This window comes from Perognathus longimembris, chromosome 2 (genome assembly GCF_023159225.1).
Source record: "Perognathus longimembris pacificus isolate PPM17 chromosome 2, ASM2315922v1, whole genome shotgun sequence".
NCBI classification, from domain to species: domain Eukaryota; kingdom Metazoa; phylum Chordata; class Mammalia; order Rodentia; family Heteromyidae; genus Perognathus; species Perognathus longimembris.
In genome coordinates this window covers 31809485-31835407 of record NC_063162.1, presented here as the reverse complement: position 1 = coordinate 31835407, position 25923 = coordinate 31809485, and the positions used below count along the sequence as shown (strand labels likewise).

At 36.9% G+C, this 25923-nt stretch overlaps 1 protein-coding gene across 1 annotated transcript in view; it reads right to left on the bottom strand.

The window, feature by feature from the left end:
• Positions 1–25923, bottom strand: part of Rnls (renalase, FAD dependent amine oxidase) — a 227599-nt gene that overhangs the window by 18043 nt on the left and 183633 nt on the right. Inside the window, 1 exon segment of the mRNA XM_048338753.1 lies at positions 4535–4710. Coding sequence (XP_048194710.1) covers positions 4535–4710 — 176 coding nt within the window.

Below are 25923 nucleotides of genomic sequence, written 5' to 3'. Positions count from 1 at the left end.
TCCTAAAGCCTTCAGAAAGGCATACAGTCCTGAAAGCAACTTGATTTTATCCCAGTGATGTCCATTTTGGACTTCTGACCTTTAGAAATATAGTTAAAAAATCTGTATGATTCTAATCTATGAAGTTACTGGTAACTTGTTATAGCAACAATAAGAAACAAGATGAGTGATGAAGGGGGAAGGAACGAGAGGTAGGTAGACTGTCTATATTATTATGAGCTGTGGGAGATTAATTAAGGGAGTTATCCCTTTAAGGTTCTACTTTTCTCATTCTTACCTTTAAATAATGTATTTAAGATGGGATTTACCAGTAGGTATTGCTATAATTGGAATCTTTATTTTGAATTTCTTATAATGACTTATTAAAAGCTGTGCTATGGTTTAGATAGGGTTTGCATGTGTTCTTCCTTGCTTAGTGGTCCAATTGGGTTGTTTCAGACACTACCCTTGCAAAGAATTAAAGCAGTTCTTATGGACTCTTATTTCTTGTGAGAGGGAGTTGTTATAAAAGAGCCCCTCCCACTCTGGCTTCCTGTCTCACCATGTAAGATATCTCTCGCCTGTGTTCTTGCCATTGTATGCCACCATGAAGTGACATAGGTACTGGGCTCCTTACCAGTGTGGGTGCTGTGTGGTTGTTTGTATTTTCAGCTTTCAAACTGTGATCTGAAAAGCTCCAGCTCTTCTTCCTTCTCCTCTTCTTCCTCCAGCTCTTCCTCCTCCTCTTCCTCCTTTTTCTTACAAGTTGCCTAACTTAAAATGTTTCATTATAATAATGGGTCCAGGGCTGGGGATAAGGCCTAGTGGCAAGAGAGCTTGCCTCGTATACATGAGGCCCTGGGTTCGATTCCCCAGCACCACATATACAGAAAACGGCCAGAAGTGGCGCTATGGCTCAAGTGGCAGAGTGCTAGCCTTGAGCAAAAGGAAGCCAGGGACAGAGCTCAGGCCTTGAGTCCAAGGCCCAGGACTGGCCAAAAAAATAAATAAATAAATAAATAAATAAAATAAAAATATAATAATGGGTCCATCAAAAATTTGGGAAGAAGGTACAGCGATTTCCCACATATCCTCTTCCCTTAAACATTGATAGTCTCTTCCATTATTTTCATCTTCCAGGAGTATGAGGACTATGCTTCTGACAGCTAATTAATCTGTATAAACACAATATTGTCATACCAAGTCCACAGTCCACCTCAGGGCTCAGGTTTTGGTGTTTTCCACCCAGTGTACTTGGGCCAAGTGCATAATGACATGTGTTCCTCATTACAGAATCAAGTGAATAATGTAACTACCCTAAATCGTCTTTTATTCTGCTTAGTCATTTGAACCACTAATCGTTTTTTACTGTCTCATTAGTTTTGTATTTTCCAGAATGTGATATATGGCTGGAATCATACAATATGTAGCCACTTTAGATTGGCCTCTTTTGCTTAGTGTTAAAATCTTCAGGGCTGGGAATATGGCGGTTCCTCAGCACCACATATATAGAAAAAGCCGGAGGTGGCGCTGTGGCTCAAGTGGTAGAGTGCTAACCTTGAGCAAAAAGAAGCCAGGGACAGTGCTCAGGCCCTGAGTTCAAGCCCCAGGACTGGCAAAAAACAAAACAAAACATAAAATCTTGATATCTTTTTATGGTCTGATAGCTCACTTCTTTTTAATGCTGAGTAACATTTCATTGTATAACAGTTCATTTATTCATTCATCCACTAGACACTTTGGTAACTATCAAGCTTTAGCAATTATTAATAAATGCCATATATAGTTTGGATTAGACATGTTTTCAACTCCTTTGGATAAATATCAAGGAGTGTGATTGCCGGATCATATACTAAGAGTAGATCTAGTTTCCTAATGAAACTAGCAAACTCTCTTCCAACATGTTTCTATTTTGCACTTCTAACAATGAGTGAATTTGTTACTGCTTTACATATTCACTGTCATTTGAGGTTACTATTCTGGGTTTGGGGCATTCTAGTTGCATAGTAGTATCTCACTGTCATTTATAAGACTATTTTGGACCTTGGATAAGATCACTTCTTTGAATTGCCCAGCCCTAGATGTGCTACACTATAGGCACTCACCATTGCTAGCCCCCTCCCTCCACGGTACTTGGTTTTAAGACATACTATGAGGGTCCCCAAAAAAAGAGAGCAAGGAAAGAAAGATAAAATTAACAGAGAAAAATGTATCAAGCCTGAAGGACGGGGAATCCATAGTACTCACCACTGTTTGGGGCAAAGGTGCCAGCTCTGACTTCTATAGGAACTTTCATAATACAAGAGCTGTAGGGCCTTACTTATTTAGAGGAAGAGAAATAAAGGAAGGAGGTAATTATGAATGTGAGGTAGAGTGTGAAGAACAAGAGATGGAACAGGATTAGGAGAGAAGGGAAAGAAAATGAACATATGTCAGGACTTATGCAAGAAAAAAATATGGGGAGGATTTCCCTCACTAGAGAAGTGTGCCTTTACAATGAAAGGAAGGGAATATACAAATGAGCAGATTGCTCCTCCTTCATTTTTGTCTTGATCCTACATTTTTTTCTCCTTCCTGATCCTACATTATTTCTCCCATCAGTTTAGCACTGTATAAGGCCATACATATAAACATACATGAATTCATTGAAAGTGCACCATGAATACTAGGATAGCAAGGGTTGGGACTTACATTTTTATTAAATTTCAAAGGTTAAGATGAATTTTTAAATCAAGTTAGAAATGGTCTCTTGAGAAGTATAGGTGCAAACTAGTTAAATCTCTTGACCTTTCACTGATGATTCCTTTTACAAAGGAGATGTTATATGCATATAATTGCGTCATAAACGACAATGTTCTGTTTTGCAGAATGATGTTCAAGATATTAGAGTATTTTGTAAAAATTTTGCAAAATTTTAAGTCTGAATGACAATGTATTTCTCTTTAGTCTTTGTAACTACTGTCGATTTCAAATTCACAGAATTATAAGCATGGTGTAATAATTTCAACCTCCAAATTACAAATAGTGATTATTACCAGACTTTGGATATGCATTGTGATTAATTTTTTCATTAAAAGTGATATTATAGAACTCTGAATAGTCCATGTTATGGCTAGGAGAAGTCTATTATTACTACATCAAATTTTAAGAAATAGGTAGATTTCAGGAGCATTTTTTATTAAGAAATTATTAAGAAATGATTTTAGAAAAGCACAAAAAGAAACCTTATGAACTATTGTTCTTTTAAAGGAAGTGTATATTGCAAAATGATTTAGTGTGTAACATAACTCGCTTCAAATTATAACAAGATTACTTCCTTGGCTTCTTTTTAAAGCCATTCTAAAATTAAGTTAAACATCATCTAATGACATTACAAATTGAGAGTTTTCAGTGCTTTTAGAATGAAAAAGTAAAGTTTTCTAAAGTGACCATGTCATGTTTAAGTAAATATTTTCCCCAAAGATTCACTGTACAATTTCACGTGAGAAGATGTGAGTGAACACAGGTCTGTTGCAGTACTGCAGGAAGCAATTTACTGTTTCCTCTGATTTTGGAAAACCTTTTTAAAATGCACAAAATCTGCTGCCCTTGGCCACAAACTTTTTTCAAGTTTTCAAAGCTTGGATAACCAGTAGTGATAGCTGTTCATCAATGGGCTCAGAAATGTCAGGGGTAAAAAAAATGGATGGCTTATTGAATTTTTCCCCATCTACCCATTGCCCTATTGGCTTCCAAATGACATTACAACTGATTTATAACAGAATTAAAGATATAAATATCTTTTTCTATGAGCACATACAAGTTTCTGTTAGAATATGCAGATTTTTAAAAAAGTAAACAGTATAAAGAGCTTTAAGTTTGATCCAGTAGATCAATCGTCAAGTTTATCTAATCCTAAAAACCAGCACAACATGCTGTTCTAGGCAGGTATTCATCTTTTCCCTCTAAAGATTTCTGCTGGCAGCAGTCAAAACCAAAGTGGGAATTTAATAAAAATGAAAATTGTGGTAGCAAAATATAGTTACAAGGTTAATTTTGACCTATTACAAAAATTTGGTAGGTTATAGTGGTTTCTATGTAACCACAGTACTGATTTAGAAAATCCCCAGAAAAACAGCTGCATTTTGATATATAACCTGCTTTGCGTACATAGGCAACCCAGAATTCCAAGGTATATCTTCAGATACCAGAATCTGAATACATAATGGTGGTGAAAATTACATACACTACTTGTTGAGAAACAGTTTGACAATGAAATCTGTCATGAGTCTGGGGAAGGGAACAAATGGAATGGGGAGAATGATGGAATGTGAAAATAGGTGAGGGAGAATGATGACCAAGAAGCACTAGGTACTTAGATGGACAACTCATGTACAACATTTTGAAGTTCAGAAAAAAATAAAGCTATACTTACTCAATACACAAATACATTATTTCCTCTATAGACCCTATTGTCTATTATTTTCTCTGCAGGTTGGCGAAGGATGAAAAGGTGAAGCCAGTTCTGTAGGGCCATTCAGAAAACTATGGTGCTCGTACCCTTGGATTCTCATACCTGTGAATGTCTCCATTTCTGGCATTTGATGGCAACTGGATGAGGCAGACCTGGAAGAATGTTTTCCAGCTGCTGGAAGATTAATTCCTGCACATCTTCTGCACTGTGCTCCAAGTACTTAATTCCAAATGGGACAGTGGTGTGAATAACCAGGGAAGGGCCGATTTCTGATGATTCTGTAGTGTAAGAGGAGCATCATCTTAAAGTAGGGAATATGGAAACATCCCCAACACTTCCACCTACAGTTAGAAGTAGATCATAACCATTAGGTAATACATGGATAACAATCAGATTGCACTATTGAAACATAACTGAGACAATTTCAGAAATTCAAAATCAGTTCTAGTGTTTCTATGCAATAGAGAAATCTATTTCATGAATCCAAGAATGTAGAATTTGTGCATATATCATGGAGTTATTATACAGTGGTTAAACATAACTAATAAAGTACAATTATGACAGGTGGTAATTGAAACTAATAATAAACTAATCATAACTGGGAAAAAGATGTTTTAGAGAACAAATTGTCAGGTCTTTTTTTTTTTTGGTTGTTGTTATGGACACTTACCACAACTTTATTTCATGTACTTCAAATACATTTCATATAACAACAGACAGACATCTATACTGAGACATGAATTTAACATACTACACACAATTTCTCAGATGCTGCCACAGGACTGGAAGGATAACAAGAACACTTAATAGGTACTGATTATGATATAGTTATATTTATTGGTGTTTTAATTTTCTCTGATCCACTAGGCTGTGAGATCTTCGGGGGGGGGGGCTCTTGTTAAATAAACTCCATATTTTTAAATTCAAGAAATACAGTTGTATTCAATAAATACTTATTTTATTTAGAATAAATTGCAAAATACTTTATTGAAATTATACATATGCTAGACCAAATATTTTTAGCATCTTCAAATACAAATCCAAGCTCTTTCTATAAAGCAGAATTGCTCCCATAATATTTTTTTCCTTTTTTAATGGTGATACTAGAGTTTGAACTCAGAGGATTCAGGCTTATAAATTTTACAGTATAATACAAGGGAACACAGGTCCTAAAATTCCATGTCTTTTTTAATAATCAGTGAGTGTTTACAAATAATTTTACATGTATGAGGTCAGAAATATGAATTCAGAATATGTGCAGCAAATATTTTGTGTCTCAGCTTGTTTGTCACTGTTCACCTCACTGTAGCTGGAGCAACTTCAGGAGGAAATGGAGGGGCCATGCACTGAATGCTAACCTGTCAGTGGTGACTACTAGTTACCACTCACAGGACAGGACACAGTATTAGTCTGAAAAACCAAGTTCTTTCAGGTAATTCTGCCATTGTGAGAAACTCACTGCATATTGCCTCCATGGATGTTAGTTATGGCATCAGTTAATAAAGGCAAGAGGGAATGTCAATGGCAACCCTTTCCCACAAAGTACCAACTATTCTCAGAAAAGTTGGTCATCATTCTGAATCTCAGAGCTGGTGTTCTCAAAGCTATCTACACAGACTTCACAGGGACATGAATGCTAGCTCTGTGCTAGCATTCAAGAGGTTGTACTGGCTCTGTTGTTTGTTCTAGGGAGAACTCATAAAGTCACTAAGACCAAAGATGGTGAAATGCCAAGATCCTCCCACATATATTATTAGCCATATACTCTAGAAGAGCAATAAAAAACTGAAATTTAAGACCCAAAGTAAAACAGCTCTTATATAACAATCAGAGAACAACCTGGTTACTTGTTGTTCTTGGAATGAGACAACATTTTTTTTTGAGAATTTAAATTACAATTTGAATAGTTACAACCTAAAACAATCACTGTAAGGGAAAGTGCTCACAACCCCCAAATTAAAGGGTATTTTTAGTGCTCAAATCCAAAATTACAAAGTCACCCAAAGTTTAAACATGATCAAGAGTTGGAAATGGAGAAGTACAAAGCCCACAAATATATCAATAGGACACACAGAACAAATTTAGTAGAATCATTATTCTTTAGTCACTGAGAAGCTAATAATTCTTCTTCCCCCTCTTTCCTCTCCCTCTCTCTGCTTTGCTTTGTTTAGTTTAGCCAGTATAGCATTTTGCTCTTGGCATTTCAAACTGCTTGTGCATTTCAGCATCCATGATAAATTTAAACTCAAAAGTAAGTCACTATCTTTAGCCTTTTCTCAAAAAATATTAGAGTCTTAGAATACTCTAGGAGTGACTTTATAAGCTTTCATTGATTATACTTATTTCATGTCTTTGGTTTTGTTTTATACAGTCAGTATTTGTTAATCTTTATGAACAGCTTCCTTCTTATATCTCATATCCTCCTTGTTGGGTAATTTTTTCTCTTTTTTTTAAGTTCCATAAATGAGGTCATACTGGAGGTTATCTGTCAGTTTTGCTTTCATAAAAATGTCTTCACCATCATCTGGGAAGTTATAAATTTACTTAGTATGAAATGTTAGATTGCAATTGTTTTCTCTGGGAATTTAAGAAAATGTGATTTTTTTTTTCCAATGTAGCTTAGCTTCTATTGAGGCAATTGAGAAGTCAATTCTTAATTTGAATGCAGGTTTGTTTGCTGTTAATTTTTCATATATATATATATCTGATTTTCTTTTTGCTGGTGAGTTTGTACTTTTTCTTAGGTTTATCCTTCTTTGACCTCATTGAGTTTTTGGAATCCAATGTTTCAACTTTGTCATTCAACCTAAAAAGTGGTTAGTTTTAGATCTCGCCACATCTCGTTCTCTCATTCCATTTTCTTTTCACAGAAATGCTCCAAAATGTGTTAGATATCCTTATCTTCTCAGCATATGCTTGAGTTCCTTTTCATATTTTCCATTGCTATCTCTCTGCTAAATTCTACGTAATTTCTGATTTATCTTTCAGCTCACCATTCTCTTTACATCTATGCCTATCTGTTAATTTGCTTTTTGAACTTTACAATAATTTTTGTTTGTACAAGTTCTATTTGGTTTATAAAAATCTGCACAATTTTGATAGTTTTTGTTCTTATTAAAACTCCTTTCTTTAAATGTATTTAATATGGTTATTTTATATGTGTGCTGCATAGTTCTAAAATCTGAAGGCTTTAGAAGGTTGCTCATGATTTTTATTGTTGTTATTCTGTGGATAACTATTGCTCATGGTGAGGATGATCCTAGTGGATTTGATAATATGTTTCTATATGTGTTTGTGTTCCAGACATTTGCATGTATGTTTACACATACATACATACATACATGAACAATATATATGTACACAAAGATACATGTTTTTCCCTATGGTGAGATGAGTTTTGTTTACTTGTTTTGTTTTTGTTGCCAGTTCTGGGGCTTGGACTAAGGGCCTGAGCACTGTCCCTGGCTTCTTTTGGCTCAAGGCTAGCTAGTACTACTCTATCTCTTGAGTCACAGCACCACTTCCGGCTTTTTTCTATATATGTGGTGCTGAGGAATCGAACCCAGGGCTTCATGTATACAAGGCAAGCTCTTTACCACTAGGCCATATTCCCAGCCCTGGTGAGATGAGATTTTTATCTAGGAACTTTATCTGAGAAATTCTTTGGGGCCTGAGTTTACAATGCTTCTTTAGAGATTTACTTTTGTCTCTCCTAGATACCTTTGGGCAGTATTACCCATGACCACTTTAACTAGATTTATACAGTCTGATGGCAGAATGAATTCTGGCACCAAATCTGCCTAGGGGTAGATTCGTGGTTTGGCATCTCAGAGAAAACATTTTCTTTCTTTCTTTTTTACTTGTTTCTTTCTATCCCACTAAAAGACAAATGAACACCCCATTGTCTTCTGCTGGCACAGAGTATGTTTCAAGATACAGAGAAGCTATTAAAGGCCATGAAAATGTACAAACCATGCTACAAGCTTTTAAATCATAAAAGAAGGAAAATATTTTTCCTACAAAGTAAAAGTCATCGAAACTGAATCAACCAAAACTCGTATAAACCCAAATTACATCTAATAAATTAAAAACATAGTCAATACTTTAATTACACAGAAAAATGAAAATAAAAACCTCCATGATTAGCCATAATTTCTTTCAGATTGCTATAATGCTGACTGTAGACACACACACATCACATTTATAGAAATAAATATGTATGCCAAAAAATAGACACCCATCCTTATGATTACAGAGAAAAGTCACGATGTTCACAAACCATATTTATTTTAACAATTCATCAATAACCATCAGGTTTTCCAGCAATTTATCTATTATAGTATGCTAATAGATTCAATTAAATAAAATGAATTGATCTCAATTTAAAATATTTTAAAGGCATCCATTACCATTTAATATCAACACATAAGAAAAAAAAGACAGTAGAAAAAAGTGATTTCCTCAAAGTCAGATGGAATACCTTTCTTTTTTTTTTAATACTTATTTATTGTCAAAGTGATGTACAGAGAGGTTACAGTTTCATACATCAGGCCTTGGGTACATTTCTTGTACTGTTTGTCTATAGCCATACCACCCTGAATGCGCCCGATCTCCTCTGGAATACCTTTCTTACACTGATGGTTTTTTATTATTCTTCACAAGAACAACTGCAGGAAACCTTTCTGAGAGCAACAGTATTTAACATTGCTCAGGCAAGTGACATAAGAGGAAAATAGAAAAACTGCTATAATTTTAAGGAAGAAAGAAAAATGATTGTATTTAGAACAATAATGAATCTCAAAAGTTGATCAAATTAAAACTTTTTTTTTCAGATAGTACTTGGTTTGAACTCAGAGCTTCATTCTTTCTAGGCAGATGCCCCACTGCAGAGTCATGTCTCCAAAGAGCTATTTTTTTCTGGTTATTTTCAAGATAGGGTCTTCTTTCATTCCCTGGGTGTGTTCTTGGGCTATGATCAGCCTATTTTTAGCTTCCCATATTTCCATGACAGACAAGAAGCATTATACCGGTTTCCCCCCATTGCTATGGAGTCTTAACAGATTTTTCTTCCTAGGCAGGTTTGGAATTACAGTCTCCCTACTCAGCCTTCCACTTAGCTTAGCATAATAATTGAGAAGGGGTCTTGTAAACCTCTGAGTTTCAAACTGGCTTCAAACTACAATCCTATCATTCTCAGTTTCTTATGTAGTGGGTGTGAACCACTAGCACCTAGCAAAATATTGCCAGTCACACCATACATCATATACAAATAGATACATGCATGTATCAGTTGAGTTTGTATATGTTATATAAACATATATGTATATATTAAGAAAATCAATTAGATCTATATGATTACTTGAAATTTTTCAAGTGTTCCTAAAGGACAAGTATGACAATAGGAATAGCTGATGAATAATTTTTGTAAAAGAATCATGTAGCTTTGTCCTATACTTAAATGCATTATACAAGCTGGGTACAGAGGCTCACATCCATAGTCCCAGCTACTTGGGAGGTGCAGATCAGGGGGACTGTATCTCAATAAGCAAGACTGCTGTGGTAATATGCACCTGTGACCCCAGCTACTCAGGTGACATTAGGTAGAAGGACTGTAGTCTGAGGCCATCCAGGGTTTAAGTCATAGACTGCCTATCTAGCAAGTGGTACGTCTTGTGTTCAAATCTCAAAAAAAAAGTGTATTCTACAGCTACAGAAATTAAGAGAGTTGGTGCTATTTAACAATAACAGCCAGTCAATAAGAAGAGTCATCACTGAAAAATTCTAACCCATATTCATTATTTAATATAGGCTAATAACTGAAAATAATAGGGAAATAATGTATTTTCTCATTGCACAGAAAATAGGATAGATGGAAAACTCAGATATTCTTTCCACTTTTGAGTCAAATTTCTTACCATTGCTGCTTTCCTATGTCTGTTCTTTCTCTTTAAGTCTGAGACCAGGAATTGAACTTGGCACCTAATGTTTTGGCTCACTAGCTAGTGTTCTACCAACTGAGCCATGCTTCCAACCTGTGCTTTCCTACTTCTGTAATCATGCAAGCAATGTATACTCTTCAGTTGCACAGCATTTGTATCCCCATATCTGCTTTCATACTTTATACAAGTTCAAATATACAGGACACATTTATTCACCTGTAAATACATTGGATAAATTTTGTCCGTATTTATGAAATAAATAGTAAAGAGGTTGGGTCAATCAAAGGTTTTATATCTGACAGAGAAGTGGAGGACTAAAGAAACTGAAGGAATGACTGATATAGTTGCAGACTAACAACAAAAGAATTATGTGGGAGCTGGGCACTGAGGCTTATGCCGGTAATCCTAGCTACTCAGGAGGCTGAGATCTGAGTATCATGCTTCTGAATTTGTCCAGGAAGGAAAGTCCACGAGATTCTTTTATCTCACAATTAACCACCGGAAAAAAAAAAGAAGAAGAAGAAGTAGAGCAGTGGTTCAAATGGTAAGAATACTAGCTCTGGGACAGGGTCCAGGCCCCAAGTTGAAGCGCCTGGACTGGCATGAAAAAAATAGCAATCAACAACAACAGAAAAGAAGGTATGGGAATGACTCTTCACCACTGATTAAAAAATGGTTATGTGCATGTCCAGTGGGGTGTCTGGTATTATCAGACACACGACTGAAGCATTTCAAGACTTTCTGTCTTAGTAGAGAAGATAAAACACATGCACAACAATTACAGAGCTCTTATCCACTAAGTGGCATAGTGCTGATGAGGTGTGCAAATGAAATTCAGGAAAAACAGAAACAGGTAAGGAGACAAATTGGACAGAAATCTGAGGACCAACAATTGAGCCAGTGGAGGTCAGTGGTACATTTCCCTCTCCTCACTTATGTGGAACTGATTTTACTCTCCCTGTCTTCCAGTCACCTGAGCTCTTTCACAGTTTAGTTCTTTTATATGGTTCAGGGTCCAGGGCCAAATATCATGGAGAGCAAGCCAACCACATCAGTAAATTCAGCATAGAATCTACATCTTTGATGTTGTTGGGGAGGAAAGGGAAACTTTCAGAAAGATATATATTCCTGATGTCTCTTTCTCTCCTTCCTCCCCTTGCTGGCAAAGCCAAGCCAAACAAATCTATAGCAGTCTGCCTTTGGCATCCTACCTCCTTGGCAGCCTGACTGCTGTTCTATATCTACCGCAGGCCTCACTATAGGAGAGACCACCTTCAGCGTTTATTTGTTTTGTAACAGATTCAACCCTAGTTCTTATTATATAGGTTACAAAAGCCAAAATTTAGCCTCCAGAGCTATACTCACCACAGGTCCTGGGCAACATCATTACTTCCAACTTTATCTACTGCAGGCACTTCTGTAGTATTTATGTTCATTCAACACAATTTTACAATTTTAGCTGAAGAGTAAGTTCTGGAAATGAATAGTTTTAAAATGATGGCTTGGGCTAGGCATAGAGAAAATATTTTTTTAAAATGTTGCCTCTTTTACTTATTTCATTCTTATCGTGTCATCTTTGAGAAGAAATAATTGTTTTATTTTCCTCCATGTTGCTTCTCTGGAGGTAGAGGCTGTATTAATTAGTAACAGCACTTGCTTTAAATATCCACTTAAAAACAGTTGAAGACTTTTGAACAAACAGCTTCCCATGAGACACAAAGGCAAGAATATCTGAAGAAGTGATACAAGAAGATAATTGGCCTGAAAAAGATCCAGAAGGAGGAATAAATGGGGGAAATTGTGTTCTTGTCTGCAATCAGACACCAAAATTACCTGGCAAGCTTTCCTTTTAAAAGTAAAATATCTATTTAAAAGGAAGAAATAATAAGTGTGAAACAGTGCTCTTTTAAATGATAAGAAATATAATTCAAGTTTAAAAGTGACTCTCCCCCTTTATTTTTGCACAAGATTCTAATTCTTACTAGGAAGTTATGAGGCATCATTTAGGATTTAAGGAAAATTCTGGCTGCTATTCTCCCCTAAGAAATAAGCTATGTGGTAGAAAATTGCTGACTTTGGATTAGTCACCGGTTTCTTTTCTGTAATTTTTTTTCAGCGCTGCAGACTGAACTCAGGGTTTTGCACTTACGAGGCAAGTGCTTCTCTATTGAGCTAAATCTCCAACCCTAGTCACTGGTTTCTTACACATAACACCAAAAGCATAAAAACAGATGAAAAAGTGAATTGGACAATGCTGAAATTTTGAACTATAAAAACATTGTAGTACATGGTTGTGCTGATAGCTTTAGTGTGCCCATGTTGGTGATCCTTTGGGTAAATGATCAAAAGCAGGGTTTCTGGGTCCTAGGGGAGCTCTGTGTTTAACCTTTTGAGGAACCTCCACACTGCTGTCCAGAGTGGTTGAACAAGTTTACACTCTTGCCAACAGTGTAGTAGGGTTCCTTTTTGGTCACATTCCCACCAGAATCTATTGTTATTAGTTTTCTTGATAATGGCCATTCTTACTGGAGTGAGGTGGGATCTGATTTACATTTCTTTTGTGGCCAGGGATGTTGAACACTTCTTCTTCATGTGCCTCTTGGCCATTCTCATTTTCTCTTCAGAGAACTCTGTCTTCAGTTTTTAGGCCACTTATTAATGGGACGGTTGTTTCTTTGAGGGTTTGTTTTGGAGGAACTTAATGTTTATCACAGCATTATTTACCATAACTAAAATAGGAAACCAACCCAGATGAATGGATCAAGAAATTGTGATATATTATGGAATTCTATGCTTCTATCAGAAAGAATGACTTGCCCTATTTGTAAGGAAATGGAAAAACTTGGAAAAAAATCATACTAAGTGAAGTGAGCCAGACTCAAAGAAACAGAGATCCTACAGTTTCCCTCATTGGTAATAATTAGTATATGTCTAGGATAATCCTAGCAGATGATCACAATAGCTCAATAGCTATGTAAATATGACCACATATGATGATGCTAAATAAAATGAACTCCAAGATATGGAAGCAAACAGTTTATCATTGTTATTGTTACTTTTAATGTACTATGTGAAATTATTTCTTTTTTCTTTGTTTATCTTCCTTATGATTTAGCCTCTGTTGTCATGGTATTTGATTCAGGTACCTTGGGTATTGTAAATATGTTTGTCTGCATTAGGCAAGGGGAGGGGAACATCAAAATGGTGAGACAAAGGGTAAAAGGTGAACCAATGCACTAGCAATACTTACAAGAGAATGTATTGTAAAGTAACTGTACAACTGGGGGCAGGGGAGGGAGTTGGGGAGGAGGGAGAAGAAACAGGGAGGAAGTAACAAGTTTGAAAGAAATGTACTCACTGCTTTACATATGTAACTGTAACCCCTCTGTACATCACCTTAGTAATAAAAATATTGTGGTACAGCTGGGCACTGGTGGCTCACATCAACACTCCTAGGAAATACTGTGACATTCTTATCTCCAATGAAGCTTCTCACTTAGAAACGTGCAAGTGGTAGAGTGCTAGCCTTCAGTAAAAAAAAGTTTAGGGACAGTGCCTAGGCTCTGAGTTTAAGCTCCAGGAATGGAGCGCACACACACACACACACACACACACACACACACACACACACACGACAGAAGGAAAGTGAAGACAAGCCACATAAAGGAGAACACATTAGTCAATCAAACAGCTAACATATATCTAGAGTATATAAAGAACCCCAGCCTCAATAGTAAAAAGATAATCTAATTGTAAATTGGCAGAGTTTGAATAGACATTTCTTTCAAAAACACATATAAATGGTCAATAGCCATGTAAGAAGATGCTCAGTATCATTAGCCATCAGTGAAATACAAAATAAAAACACAATGAGAAACTCTTCCACATCCAATAGGATGACAAATAGAAAGAAAGGTAATAACAGGTATTGGCAAGAAATTACAACCCCTCTATGCTGCTGGAACCAGTTAGGAAAAGAGTATTCCAGTTCTGCAAACTTTTGAACAGAGTTGCTGTGTGTCAACACCCCTTTTGCTCCCAAGTATGTACCCCAGAGAAATTACAACATCCATCCATAGAGACTTGCACATGACTGTTCATAGCTGCATGATCCCCAACAGCAAAGAAAGCAGGGATAATCATCAATAGATGAATGAATGAACAAAATCTGGCATATTCATATAATGGAAAACATTCACAATAGAAAGAAACAAAACCCAGATTCATATTCCAATGTAGCCATATTGAAAATAGGCAATGTTATAGAGACAGAAAACAGGTTAATGGCTGGCTATGGTTGGGACTAAGTAAAAAGCAGGAATGAAATGCTAAATGGGCAATCTTTTTGGAGGATCATGGTATTGTAACATTGGATCATGGCTAATAGTTGTTGAATGCTTTGAATACACTAAAGCCATTGCATGAGTATATACTTTTGGTGGATGAAACTTACAGTACATGAGTTGCATCTCAATAAAGATATTTGTGAAGTGCCAATTTTAAAAAAGAATATGGCTCTGCTTCATTTATGCATGAACAATTCAGGTTCTCTCTTCTATCCTTTCTAGTGTGTGAGGGACCACAGTGGTGATTTGGCTCTTGAGTCAGAAATTCTACTCACTGGGTGAGTGATTTTAGGCCAGTCATAATGCTTCTGTGTTTTCTTCAGTCAGTGATGTATTAAGAGTGATCAGGAAAAACCAAAACAAATGTTTTTGGAGAAATATATTTTCTATGCCTGTTTGAAACAAAATGAAATAGGACTTCTCAGTGTCTCCAATGGAATTACGTGAAATGTGATCAAAAGAAAGATAGTATGAAATTATTCTTGTTTGAAAACTAATTTTACTTAAATAACAAAAATATTAAAAATAAAGTTATTAAAATACAGTGAGAGAGAGGGTAACAAGTGAAAAGTTGAAGTATTACTAGCTATTTCAGACTTCGTGGCCCAATTCATGCCTGTAGCTATGGTCAGGGGTGTCATGGGTATCCTGTGAAGCATTTTTCTACACATATTTACTCCATTAAAATGAAAACAACCGGGGCTGGGGATATAGCCTAGTGGCAAGAGTGCCTGCCTCGGATACACGAGGCCCTAGGTTCGATTCCCCAGCACCACATATACAGAAAACGGCCAGAAGCGGCGCTGTGGCTCAAGTAGCGGAGTGGTAGCCTTGAGCAGGAAGAGGCCAGGGACAGTGCTCAGGCCCTGAGTCCAAGGCCCAGGACTGGCCAAAAAAAAAAAAAAAAAAAAAAGAAAACAACCTTAGTAAATCTATTATTTTTTTTATCATTGCCTCTTTCATAATTTAAATTGGTTAAATGTTTAATTCAAGGTTAAATAATCTTGTTGAAGGTAACCCCTTTTGACAAGTACTCAAAGATAGTAAAAGTCTTTGAAAAAAATGTAATCAGTGCTCCTGATTTACAACTTTGGTGTGTGGGGGGGGAAGGGGTATGAGGAGAAAATGAGGGATGGGGTAACTGTTTAAAAAGAAAGGTACTCATTACCTTACTTATGTAATTGTAATCCCTCTGCTCATCACCTTTTCAATAAAGATTTTTAAAAAATGTAATCAATCACTCAGAGCTGAACACACAGATGAAATATCTCTTTCCCAGTTTGTTGTGATTATAAACACTGCTGATGTGAGCACACTTATTCTGCTACAGTCTGAATATATCTCTACAAAATTCATATGTTGAAATCTAATCCCCAATGTGATGTATTAAGAAGTGGGGGCTCAGGCTGGGAATATGGCCTAGTGGCAAGAGGGCTTGCCTCCTACACATGAAGCTCTGGCTTCGATTCCCCAGCACCACATATATGGAAAACGGCCAGAAGGGGCGCTGTGGCTCAGGTGGCAGAGTGCTAGCCTAGAGCGGGAAGAAGCCAGGGAAGGTGCTCAGGCCCTGAGTCCAAGGCCCAGGACTGGCCAAAAAAAAAAAAAAAAGTGGGGGCTCAGGCAGGAGACTGGGTCATGAGGACAGAGCTCTTGTGAATGGATTAGTGTCACTGTAAGACACTTGAAGGAGTTGGTTGCCATCTTCCACCCATTCAGAATGAAGATGAAAGGTATCATCTTTGAAGTTGAAAGCAAACTCTTGCCAGACATCCTATCTGATGGAGTCTTGATCACAGGCTTGCCAGTCTCTGTGAGCAGTAAAGTTGTTTATAAATAGTCCAGTTTAAGGCCTTTTGTTAGAGCAGGTCAAACAGACTAAGACAATTTCTATTTCTTTGTTGTACTTAGGTAGACTGTCTGAAGAAATTTTCCTAGAAATTAAATTATTTTGTCACAGTAAACATATTTAAAATGATTTTAGATATTGCTAAATAGGTTTCTAAAATGACACTACCCAGCAGCTCTCATTTCTCCACATTCTAACCAATACTGGGTAATTTTCACTCATCTGCTAAATTTAATGTATCTTATGATATTTTTAATTTTCCACTAGTTACTTATAGCTAATATTTCTGCATACAAATCTAACTTGCACCTTTGTTCAGAGATCTTTCTGTTCTAGCCTTTCCAAGGATCAAACTGTTCACCTCAGGATCACTGTTCATACTAAATCTATGTGGATGAGAAGTTTAGGGTTTGGTGAGCATCAAATGCTCTATCAAGCCAGCCTCATTGGGAGTTACTGAGGATGCATTCTTTCATTAATGAAAACTCTAAATCTCAGAAAATGATGTAAACGAGAAGTTACTCCCACCAAATCCAAGTATTTATCACATATGTAAAATTATCTACATTTTTGTCTATCTATTTTCTCTAGATTAAGAGGTACCTGAGTTAATGCAGCATGTCTTGTTTCTTTTTTATTCTCTTGAATTGAGAGCATTTCAGCTAAGTGTAATTAGTACAATCTAAATCTCCCCAATTAAGTGTAAGGCTGACAACATCCAATCTCTCAAAATACATTTCTTTTTGTGATTTTTTTTCACTGTGGCTTCAAGTTCTTTTATTCAGGAAGAAATAAATTGCAACCTTGTTAATCACAACTGACCATATTTTTTAAATTAGTAAATTAATTAATCTGAGATATTACCATGATAAAATTTCAACAATTTGTGTATTAACCAAGTCTTCACAATCATCTTTAAATTTTCTCTAAAACTGATTTTAAACAGTAGGAACATGATAAATTTTCACACTTTGTTTAGAATACAGAGCAGTGAATCTGATACACAAACTTACAGTGCAATTTATCTTCTCTGATAAATAAATAATGCAAGTGGAAGTATGGCACATTATCCCTTTTGACCTGAGTTTTCTTTTCTCCTTCATTTCAGATGTCCTACCCGAGTTGCTTCTAAATGTAGGCCCTAAATTGTATATTCCTTACTTAAAGGTGGTACAGACCTATCCCACTAGCTATAATTCATCAAGCAAAAACACACTGATAAAAAATAGAAAGCAAACTGGGTGCCAATGGCTTATGCCTGTAATCCTACTTATTCAAGAGGTTGATACCTGGAAGATTGAGCACAGTACACACATACACACACACATGCACACACACACGCACACCACACAGGCACACACACATGCATACCACACAGGCACACACCCACGTGAAATATAAGGGGCAGGCAATGCAGATTGAAATTAATAAAAATAATCAAACCTAGGTCTTGGGAATACCCAAAAGGTTGTTCAGTGAACCCTTACTGACAATCAAAACCTCAATGTGGTTTGATGTTTGGCAATTGAAAAAAAAGTGATTTGAAAGCATCAGTACTCTAATGCCAGGATAAGTGTTATTCAGTGATTTTTCCTTCAAGTTTTATGCTATTACATATTTTTAATATTTACTTCAGAGTCTGACAAACAGTAAAAATCAATATATGTTGAATACTTGGTTGAATAGACGGATGCATGAAATAACAGTTACGTTCTTAGCACTTGTATGGTTACTTAGTATGGCTAGATAAAGCCAGCTTTCTCCCACTGAATAAACAGAATGGGGTCAGCCACACAAACAAAGCCAAGGCACATTTGCAATCTGACAGCACTGAACACTCACAGCCAAACAATCACAGAGCCAGTTCCATATGTGACCTATGAAACTTTTCCATCATGAGCTAGAAAGACTAGTTTTTTAAAAACTAACATACCTGTTAGTGTCTTGTCTTCTTGTGGTCTTTGACTTGTTTATTCTAAGCCTGGGAGTACTAATAGATCAGTGGACAGATGAATTTGCTATTTTAAATAAAAGTTTCTAGGAAGGGAAGTTTTAAAAGTAATATTCATATGTAGTTGTAATCCTTGTTCTCTAGGACTACATATGTTTGGATATCTTATGTTTAACAAAACCCATAGACGTCCTCTAAACAACTCTATATAAGATAACCACTGTGATGGACATTTAGATAAATATAAACAAGTGTGAAAACCCCACACGATGAATTGAAAATAGGAGATCACATAAGTTCATACTTCTAATTTCAGAAGATGTTTTCCCATAACTCTAGTACAAGTAGATGTATACAAACTTAAGAAATAATCTTTTGGTAAACAATGGAAACTGTTCATAGAAGAGTGTGCTCTGCCTTCTCCAGACAGCTGAGAAAGTAGATAACATTTAGCAGCAGGGCAAATAACCCAAGTAATAAACACGTTGTTTATTTCTCCAGTATTTGTGGATGTTGCATAAGCTCTGTGGCAGGAGTTAGGAAGGGAGAAGTAGGGTATGGGCTGGGCTCCTGAGGTAATTTTCTACAGATGACTGGGACACCTGAAAATCCTATGAGTAGAATGGATGTAAGATTGAGGTATTGAGTCTAATCTCCTCAGTGGATGGGACTAACAAATAGACAATAAATGGCAATGTCCAACTAATTTAGGGGTAATTGGGGATGACAGGAAGGGATGGAATTGGCCTATGGAGCAGGGAACACTTTCAATTCAAGGGAGAAAAAAGCCACATGCTCTGCCCATGCAAATTCATTTTAATATTTATTTCTCTAATAGACTGGATTTGGGTTTCAGAGATGGATCTAACAGTTCACTATTGGTGAAGACCTTTTATCTTCTAACTGATATCCTTTAGAGAGATGACAGGGTAGAGGAGTGAAATATTGACCTTCAGGCTAGCTAGGAGGATCATATGAGAGGATACTCTCCCAGCATCCACTGGATGGACTGTGGAAACAGTACTTGAATTTTGTTTTAGGGGATCATCCTGCTCCTCCTTTCAAGATTGATGAAAAGGGCCAGAACTAGATTCATTACTCCTGATCCCAGCATTTTGTTCATAATACAGAACTAAAGCCAGGCCAGTTGACTCAATTTCAGGATTACTACTGAGTTTTGGAAGAAATAAGATTTCCATTTGTTTATTTATTTTTGGTTAGACTTGGTAATGAAATGCTTGGTATTACTTTCTGCTATGGTAAATGAATCCAGCCAGTCCTGCTGAAGGTAAAATAAAAAAAAAAAAAAAGCGGGGGGGGGGGAGACAAAAGCAAAGCTTTTGTGCTGTTGATTGAATCTACTCATATTTGTCTAGAACTTTACTCTTAGAATTTTTAGCAATAATTCCCACAAATTCTCCAACCCTCTTACTTCTTCTTTAAGCCATCATGTAGGGTTTCTTATGTAGGGTTTTATGTCACTTGTAACCTAATGCATTCTAAATGTATGAAACCTCTAATACCATGTTTGACACATACACACACACACACACACACACATACACACACACACACACCTGCTCCTACCTCATATCTGTTTATGTTGTTGTTTTTTCTTTCTCTTCCCCCTCTCCTTACATTTGCTCTAAATTTTACTTTATATCTCCATCATATAATACAAGATTAGATCTGATTCTTTTTTTTTAAGGAAACATGACCAAATAATCATGAGATCATTTCCTCCTCTGAACCTCAGGTTCCTAATATATAAACTAAAGTGGTTAGTAAAACCTATATTCTTACTGTTCCATTAGATTTAACTTTCTACAAGTCACTAATATTAAGACCCAGTCATTAGAGATGATTTGAGCAGGAAAGCTTACCTTCCTAGTCACTAGTATATACTAAATATGAGGCCTACGGAACAACATGATAGAAATACATTTCTCTGAGCTTTCTAATTCTTGAGTTCATCCTAGGTCTTAGGTCTTAACATCCATCCTAGTTTGAGTTAAATAAAATGAGCTATTTTATAGTATGGTGAGAAAATATCATTATTTAAGAAATCCTTGGTTTAATTTCAGCTCTGCTATTCCCCAGAATAGTTTTAGACATACCATCAATACTATATTCACATACTGAAATACATAAATAATTACAAAAGTCACAGTTCCACAGAAAGTCATGTATATGTACCAACAGTTAAAATTAGTATATCCAGGACTGAGAATTGTTTCCTTTTAAAAAGCACAGTAAAGTTGATTCAAGTTTAATACTAACATAACATTATTCCTGCTTACATTTATTAATATATGAGTGTGAAAGAGTGCTAGGCCTCTTAGAGATTCTTAATATGCCTTGAATCACCTTAATGGATAGTGCCATGAATCACCTATAATGTGATTGATAATGAGACTTCCAGATCCCTCCATTTTTAGGGTTCTTGGTGGTGGAGTTGGTGATTGCAGTGGGATACAAAAGTCATAATAGAGCTATACACTGATACTTTATTGATCCCACATCTGGAAAAGGGATGGGGAAGCAAGTGAAGTTGAAAAGAACACATTTGGTGACACAATCTTACCTTTAAGAAAATGAATCCCAAAAGCCACTGCTTTCATAATACAAATGACAGAAAATAAGGGTACAGAGGAATATGAAAGAGGAGACATTTCATTCTCAGTGAATTGTATGGTAGGTGGGGGTGGGGGGTGGGGACAAAAAGTAAGTTTCTCTGAGGAGCTCGCTCTCTCTCTCTCGCTCTCTCTCTCTCTCTCTCTCTCTCTCTCTCTCTCTCTCTCTTTCTCTCTCTCTCTCTCTCTCTCTCTGTCTTCTTTCTTTTTTCTGCCAGTCCTGGGGCTTGAACTCAGGGCCTGGGCTCTATTCCTGAGCCTCTTTGTTCTCAATGCTCTACCGCTTGAGCCACAGCACCACTTTTCTGTTTATGTGGTACTGAAGAATCGAACTCAGGCCTTCATGCATGCTAGGCAAGCACTCTACCACTAAGCCACATTCCCAGCCCATATGAAGACTTTTCTTAAGATCTCCAGGATAGAGACTTTTTATTTTTATCAGAGAACATATGTACTAGAGACAGAGCTCATGCTGATGTCATTGCTTTACTTAATTTCTTAAGCTTTAGTTTCCTCATCTCAAAAAGAATATTAGTCTCCTCTGAGGGTTGCTGTGAGGATTAAATGCAGCAAAACATGTAAAGCACTTAGCACATTTCTTGGCCCACAACGACTGGTTTAATAAGATTATGGGTGTGGAGTTGGAAAGGTTGAGCAACCTTATTCTTGATTTTAATTTCATTACTTTATACTTTTTGAAGTCTTGACGTAAGTCGTACTAAATTTGGTCTGTAGACATTTCCCGTTGGGTTTTTTTTTTAATGTGGAAATAAGTTCTAATAGAGGATGAACATATTCTCTTGTAACTGGAGAATCAGCACACACTCATGTTGCAGTTCACTTCTTTCTAGAATTTCTTGGGCTCCTGCCTCTATTTCGTGTGCACACAGTAGATGGTTTTTTTTGAGACAGCTCTCTATGGAGAGAAATACCTTTAGGCCATGCAGGAAGTAAAAGGATAAGCTGCAGGACACAATTTTTAAGTTAGGAGATTTTTTTATATCCTATTTGGTGAACCAGATATGGCCTTAGAACTTATAACTATCTCTTTAAAAGAAGGCACATTATATTCTTGTGAATTAAAACTCAAAAAATGCTGAAGAGTAACCCAGATGAAAAGACAATGTTTGGTGTGTGCGTCTGGAGATGCATGGGGAGGGAGGAAACAATAAAGGACACGAAACTGAAGAAATTCTGAAGAGAAAGCACCATTCTACTTTTCAACAGAAAGACCAGGGAGAGCGTGAACGCAGCACATCCGCGTGCAATGAATAAGCCTCGTCTGGGGAAAACCACCTTCCTGATCATGGTATCTCCCCTGCCAGTACTGGAGCTTGAAAGTCCATAAGGCTATTATCACCAGTTTACCTCCAGAAAGGCAGCAGTGGAAGCATGACTCAAGAGCCACCTGAGCAAGCAAGCTAAAGGATAGCAAACCTCGAGTTCAAGCCCAGTAACACCCAACCCCCAAAGAAATAGCAAATATTCATGACTGCACTGCCAACAACAATCATTGCCTGTTCTACAACAGTCAAACAATATTTTGGAATCTCAGACTAGAAATTAAGGCTCATATAGACTATTTGGCAAATAAAGAAAGTAATGTAAAGAGGAAATAATTGAAGTTCTGATAACAGAACTCCTGACTTCTTTCAGGCCAAGTATATGATTGACACCCATAGCAATGATATCTCCATTAGCAACTTAATGGTCTATCTAAGCTTTAGATTTTTTTTTATTCTCAAAGTGATGTAAGAGAGGTTATACTGTCATATGTAAGGCAGTGAGTACATTTCTTATCCAACTTGTTACCTCCTCCCTCATTTTTCTCCCACCGTCTCCCCCTCTCCCTTTTCCTTCCCCTCCTCCCCATGAGTTGTACAGTTGGATTATGGCATATAGTTTTGTAAGTATTGTTGTTGTATTGGGATGTTTTTTATCCTTTGTCTCTCCATTTTGATATTCTCCTTCCCTTCCCTTGTTCCGACAAACACATATACAATATCCAGGGTACCAAAATCAGTTACAGTGACATCAGGGAAGAAAGACAAAAGAAAAAGGCATAATTTCACATGGTATGTTGAAAATACCAACAACAACAATAAGCCACTATTTCCATAAAAAAAGAAAAGACAATGTTTAATTGAGGTACCATAACTTCAACTTTAAAAAAATGAGCATTTTAGTGTGTATAGTTCTGAGAAAAGTGTGAGAGTAAGACACTAATAATCATTGCCAAGTGAGATACTAGCATAAGTAAATTAAATTCAAAGTTAAAATAAGCTTTCAAAGTTGCTAAAATATACGGGCTGGGGATATGGCCTAGTGGCAAGAGTGCCTGCCTTGGATACACGAGGCCCTAGGTTCGATTCCCCAGCACCACATATACAGAAAAAACGGCCAGAAGCGGTGCTGTGGCTCAAGTGGCAGAGTGCTAGCCTTGAGCGGGAAGAAGCCAGGGACAGTGCTCAGGCCCTGAGTCCAAGGCCCAGGACTGGCCAAAAAAAAAAAAAAAAAAAAAAAAAAAGGGGGCTGGGGATATAGCCTAGTGGCAAGAGTGCCTGCCTCTGATACACGAGGCCCTAGGTTCGATTCCCCAGCACCACATATACAGAAAACCGCCAGAAGCGGCGCTGTGGCTCAAGTGGCAGAGTGCTAGCCTTGAGCGGGAAGAAGCCAGGGACAGTGCTCAGGCCCTGAGTCCAAGGCCCAGGACTGGCCAAAAAAAAAAAAAAAAAAAAAAAAAAAAAGTTGCTAAAATATATAACCTACAGTATGACAATCTATTTGGACTTAAAGTATTTCCCATTATCCATTTTATTTTTAGATTAGGAAATACCTTTGAACTACCTTTTACATCTATTATCTGATTTTAACTATTATGAAATTTTATCTAGCTGGATAAGGAGAGAAAATTTAGTAAGATAGTCAAATGCAGCTATGCTGTTCATGATAAATCTGTCCAGCCAGTTGTATTTGTAAATAAAGTCTTATTGGAACATCATCATGCCAATCTTTGTAGCTTGCATTCCATCAGAATATTCATTCAAGTAGTTACTTGCAAGTTTGATTGCATAGTTACTATTTGGCCTACACTATCTGTGTACTTATTATCTGGCCATTATAGAAATAATCTTTTGACCCCTGTACTAGATCATTCAGTACTTTGTAAGTCATGTTAAGGATTTGAGATTTAATCCTGTATGCACAGGGAGGTATTAAAGGGCTTGGAACAGGAAAGTGAGTGGCATGAACAGATGTGGGCTTTGAGAAGACCAATCTGGCTGCGTGAAGACTCAATTCGAGAAGGTAAACATGGCCAGGTCAGCTGAGATGAAACAGTGCCTGTCACTGACAATGAAGAAAAGGGAGTTTAGAGTTTATTTTGAATTTTTAAAGTACAGATTAGTTATATAATGATCATTAAAATGGAGAGGAAGAAATCAGAGGTGAGTCTTGGGGTTTGTCTGCAAACATCAAGGGGATTGGTGACTATTTTCAGAAACAGGAAAGACAAATGGGGAAAAAAAAAATCAGAGTTCCAGAACTGAGAAAGTAAGCAATTGAGAATCAGTAAGGAACATGCTGGATTTGATTTTCAAAAAATCAAATCAAATCAAAGAGCTCTCACTAGTATTTCTGTCCTGGGCTGGACAGAAATCTTTCCTATAGTCCTTGCATTAATCCCTTTTAAAATTTCATAATTCTCTGTGAACCATCAGCCCTAGTGGCACATAACTGTATTCCTTTTGTTCAGGAGGTTGAGATCTAAGGACTGTGGCTGTGGCAGAAAAGTTCGTTATACCTCAATTAACCAGAAAGAACTAGACTGGAAGCCTGGTGTATGTGTTAGAGCACCAGGGTCCTAGGTCCTGAATTCCAGTTCTGATAACCCCAGCTTCAACTCATAATTCTGCTCATTTTGCTTAAGGTTGTATTTGTGAGTCTGCATATGTTTCAGGATCTATTTAAGACAAGTTTTGTCCTTTTGCTGGGACCTCACCCCTCAAGCTTTATAAAAACATATATTTATCCTGGGATGCAGGAGATTTATTTTTCAGCCTGTTGCTCTGTTTATTTGTGCTGTCAAAGGAAAACTAGAAATGTTTCAATGGTCTTTTAATGGGGCCTTACTGGAGTCCCTAGAGCAGAGGATTGTTTTGACTCACATTTTGTTTGACTCACATGCTGTCCTCTCTTCCACAATGTGTAAAAGGCAGATATGGTTTTCTCTGATGACAGTGCACTAAAACTTTCCATGTTTCCCATCTTCTCAGCACTGTACAACCACCCCTTATTATACATTGCTATTCTGGCCTACTCAGCATCATACCCTATATGGAAATTGGTATGTTAAGTGGTATTATGATTGGACTATTTTCCTCAGTTGAGCAAGGCTACTCCCTTGAGCCAGCACACTGGTTTGCCTCTAAGGATATCACTTTGTCACTGTAGTTGCATAATTGGGTTCAGCTACAGATTTGTAACTGTTCAAAAGGATTCTGTGGATGGGTGAAATATCTCTGGGCTAGAGAATTTGACCTAAAGCTCTGCCCTAGCTCATTTGCTTCATTAAAGAGAAGTTACTGTTTTGACGTTATAAAATGTTGAATTTTACAAAACCCAGTCTAATCAGATGGTGAAGTTTTATTTATGGGAGTGTCAAAATATTCTCATGTCCTTTTGTGGAGGAATTGTACAGGGTTACTGGGTCAGTCTTACCTCCTTTCCTAATAAGATGGATAAAATTACCCTTCTTGTTAAGTTTTGACA